This window comes from Quercus suber, unplaced genomic scaffold (assembly GCF_002906115.3).
Source record: "Quercus suber isolate HL8 unplaced genomic scaffold, Cork oak 2.0 scaffold_469, whole genome shotgun sequence".
In the NCBI taxonomy this organism is placed as follows: Eukaryota; Viridiplantae; Streptophyta; class Magnoliopsida; order Fagales; family Fagaceae; genus Quercus; species Quercus suber.
The window spans coordinates 238,525-242,431 of record NW_027069920.1 but is presented as its reverse complement, the minus strand read 5'-3'; the positions used below and the strand labels follow the sequence as shown (position 1 = coordinate 242,431).

General features: G+C 43.2%; 1 protein-coding gene across 1 annotated transcript; it reads right to left on the bottom strand.

The window, feature by feature from the left end:
- Positions 1-1,012: 1,012 nt before the first annotated feature.
- LOC112007447 (uncharacterized) lies at positions 1,013-2,062 on the bottom strand. Its single transcript, XM_024039790.1, has one exon. The coding sequence runs from the start codon at positions 2,060-2,062 to the stop codon at positions 1,013-1,015; it is 1,050 nt and encodes a 349-aa protein (XP_023895558.1).
- Between the last annotated feature and the right edge of the window lie 1,845 nt (positions 2,063-3,907).

The window sequence follows — 3,907 nt, the reverse complement described above, 5'->3', positions numbered from 1 at the left end:
TAAGATCTGTAAAATCTACACACATGCGCCATTTCCTGTTGGACTTCTTCACCATGACGACGTTGGCCAGCCATTCTGGATAATATACCTCCCTAATGAATTTAGTTGTCAGAAGCTTCTCTACTTCCTCCATAATTACTTTGTTTCGCTCTGGGGCGAAAGTTCGTCGTCTTTGTTGGACGGGCTTTTTGGCAGGATCGACATTCAGCTTGTGTTCTATGACCTCGTTTTCTATCCCTGGCATATCTTCGTGGGTCCAAGCGAAGACATCTAGATTCTGCTTGAGGAACTCCACAATTTTGCTCTTCAAAGCGGTACTTAGCCCTGTCCCTACCTTTGTCACCTTCGTTATCTCCCCATCTACCAGGTGTACTTCTTCTAGCTCTTGGGATGATTCTTTTGATTCTTCTTCCACTACCCACGCGTGGCTTTCTTTTGAGGCTAGGACTGCTTGGTAGCATTCCCTTGCCAACAGTTGATCTCCACATATCTGACCTACCCCATTTGGAGTCGGAAACTTCACCTTCAGGCAATAGGTCGACGTTACTGCTTTGAGCTTATTCAGTGTGGGCCGTCCCAGGATGACATTGTAGGACGATGGGCAATTGACGACCAAGAAGTCTGCTTGAATTGTCACCTGTGCTGGGTATGTTTCGGCTGTAATGGATAGCGTGACGATTCCCCTTGGGTAAATTTTATCTCCACTAAAACTGACCATGGGAGAAATAAAGGATCTGAGCCTCTTGGGATCCAATCTCAGCTGTTGGTAGGCCGTCATATACATTATATCTGCTGAGCTTCCATTGTCCACTAGCACCCTTTTCGTGGCGAATCCTTCCACCTCCAAAGTGATGACAAGTGGATCATCATGGGGTTGCTTTATTCCACTCGCATCCCTCTCAGAAAATGTGATGTCGTCATCATACGACCGTCGATACTTCTGGGATGGGTGCTTCATATGGACACTATTGATCTGTCTGTAGTACGTCTTCTTCAAAGACTTGTATGAACCTCATGATACCGGCCCCCCAGCTATTGTTCGTATTTCTCCCACGACTTGCTTTGGATGATCTCGTTTGTCGCCTTTTGCGTCGTCATGATTTTTATCTTCAGTCTTGAGTTGAGGCTGATGGTCCCTTTTCACGAACTTTTGAAGCTTTCCACGCTGAATCAACTCTTCTATTTGTTCTTTCAAATCACGACATTCATCAGTGTAATGACCATGATCCTTGTGAAAACGGCAATACTTCTTTAAGTCATATTTCCTTGAGGACGTGCTCAATGGCTTAGGCCACTTTAACCCTGGCTCGTCCTTTATCTGCATCAATATTTTGTCAGCGGGCATAACCAACGGCGTGAAATTCGTTCTTTTCCTAGGGGCATCAAGACTGCTTTTGCTAGCTTTTGTGTTCGAGTACGAGTCCTTGCAATCCCTTTTCTTTCCATGAGACTCACTGGTCCCGTCCTTCTTTCGTTTTCCCATCAAGCCTTTGGCCGTGAAGGCGTCCTCTTCGTTCATATACTTCTGAGCTTTAAACAGCAGATCGGTCATGGAGGTTGGTGGTGTCTTGCCCAACGAAAAGATAAAGTCGGGATTGTTAAGCCCTGCCTGGAAAGTCGTCATAATGACCTGGTCGTTAGCTTCATCGATCTCTAATACGGCCTTATTGAACCACTTTACATAATCCATCAGGCTCTCTCCTTCTTGTTGTCTTACCGTCAGCAAGTAAGAGGTTGGCCTTTTGTGCCGCTGTCCGCCGATAAAATGGCGAAAAAAAGAGTCACTAAGTTGCTCGAAATTCTCAATGGAAGACGCTTGCAATTTGCAAAACCAAACTTTTGTGGCTCCTCTAAGTGTGGCCGGGAACGACCTACAGATAACCTCGTCCGGGGTTTGTTGCAGATTTAGGATGGTTTTGAAGGCTCCTATGTGATCAAGAGGGTCGTTTGTACCATCATAGAATTCTAGCTGTGGTAGACAGAATTTTGGAGGCAAAGGGCACTCCAAGACACTGGATGTGAAGGGCAAGTCAGTCCGTTTCAGCATACCATCCAAATTCATTGCCGTTTTTCCCTTCATAGCATTTTTTACTTCATCGAGCTCTTTCCTTAGATTTTGCATCAAACTACCATTGCCAAGTACGGACTGTCCAGTATACTTCATCACACTCTTTCCCTTGCTATTCGCAGGGCTGCTAGCTTCTTCGTCGTGCTTGCTTCGACTTCGCCGATGAGCGAAGTGTTACTCCCCTCCAGATGGGCTCGTCGCTTCAGTTCGTCGTTGTGCTTCATTAACTCCTGTACATTTGCTATCAAAGCCTGGATTTGCTAGGCCATCACCACAGGATCAGGAGGTGTTACTGCTTCGCCGTCCATCTCTAGACCGGAACTTTATCGGTAGGAGCACGATGGTCGATCCCCACGGACGGCGCCAAACTGATGAAGCCGAAAATGTGCCTCGTCAGTATGTTCCTCGTCAAAGTGATGGACGACTTCCGGACCTGTGGTCAATACAAGAAAGAAGCAAAGAAAGTACCTTCGCCGGCGTGAGGTCAGCTGGGAATACTCCGATGCTTAAGTCAGATTACACAATCCAAACTCAATTTGTTCACAGATTGCTATTTCTTAGCTATTGTTCTCTTACCTTCTTCTTCGCACCGGGCTCTCTTTTTATACCCTTCCCTGGGTTGGCGTAGTTATGTTCGTTAAATGCTGGGTTGAACGTTTCTCTCCTGACCATTGCATTTATTGAACAATGATTGCCTCAGTTATGGTGTAACGGATGACTGTTGCGCCGCTCTTGCTTTCGTAACGGCTCCTGGTGTAATTAGGGAAGGACAGCTATCCGGTGGGTGTTCAGGTGTGCTATTAATGCACGAATCCCGCGTTGACTGTGATGACGGGGTCTTGCCCCTATGTTCGTCTACTACAAGGACGCAGGATATGTCATCTTCCTCATCGACGATTAATCGCAGGTCTTGTCAACGATCGATTTCTAGTCTCCGTCAAGTAGAATGAATTTTTAATAGAAATTTAGAAAAAAAACCTTGGGGTCAGTTGACGTGGGTGGAGCAACCACTATCGTCAAGTCGTCAAACACTCAAATTTTGCCGTTAATTTGTGTCATTACCTTTCATTGTCAGTGATTAGAGCTGCCTTCACTAACAAAGTGTTTTTATAACGTGAAAAGTTTGGATGAGAAAATAAAAAAATAATTGACAATTATTTATGTTTCCTATAAAGAGAATATCAAAATTTTCTTTGAATAATCAATTAATAAATACTCAAAGCCACCCGTTAATTAGACCTTTAATTAATTATGAGTGCGTGCCAACGAAGGAATCACAAAGGACAACCAATATGTGGGAGCCAGTAATTTGTGGGCAAAATAAAAATATTAGGAATGACAGTCACAATGATTTAAGAAATTTCTCACACATCATAAGCATTTATACTTATGGAATGACTATTACGTCAAAGGTGCACAGTACTGGTGAAGTTTTCTAGAGACCGTTTGGTCATGGAGTTCAAAAATTGTTGTTTAAAAAGATGTGAAAATTGTGGTTTAAAAGGTGTTGTTGAAAAACGTGTGTTTAGCGTTTATAAAACAAAAAAATATGTTTGGTATCATGGTTTAAATAACATGTTTCAGTATTCAAAAAACATAAAAATGTGTTTGGTATGTGTGTGTTTGATTGTAAAAAAAAAAAGCTGACACCTGAACGAAATATCAATTTTTTAATTCAGGAGAGAGAATACATCTTATATTCTCGTTGCTCCTCTATGTTTGTTCCTTCTTGTTCCTTCTTTTTCCCTTTTCTTCTCTGAGAGCAGAAAACGAAACCCATCATTCCAAGATCTAGGTTCAAATCGAGCTTTTGTCTACGAGGATTAGAGGCAGTTAGGC

Coding starts and splice junctions, on each gene's coding strand:
- LOC112007447 (XM_024039790.1), bottom strand. CDS start 2,062: ATGAATTTGGATGGTATGCTGAAACGGACTGACTTGCCCTTCACATCC.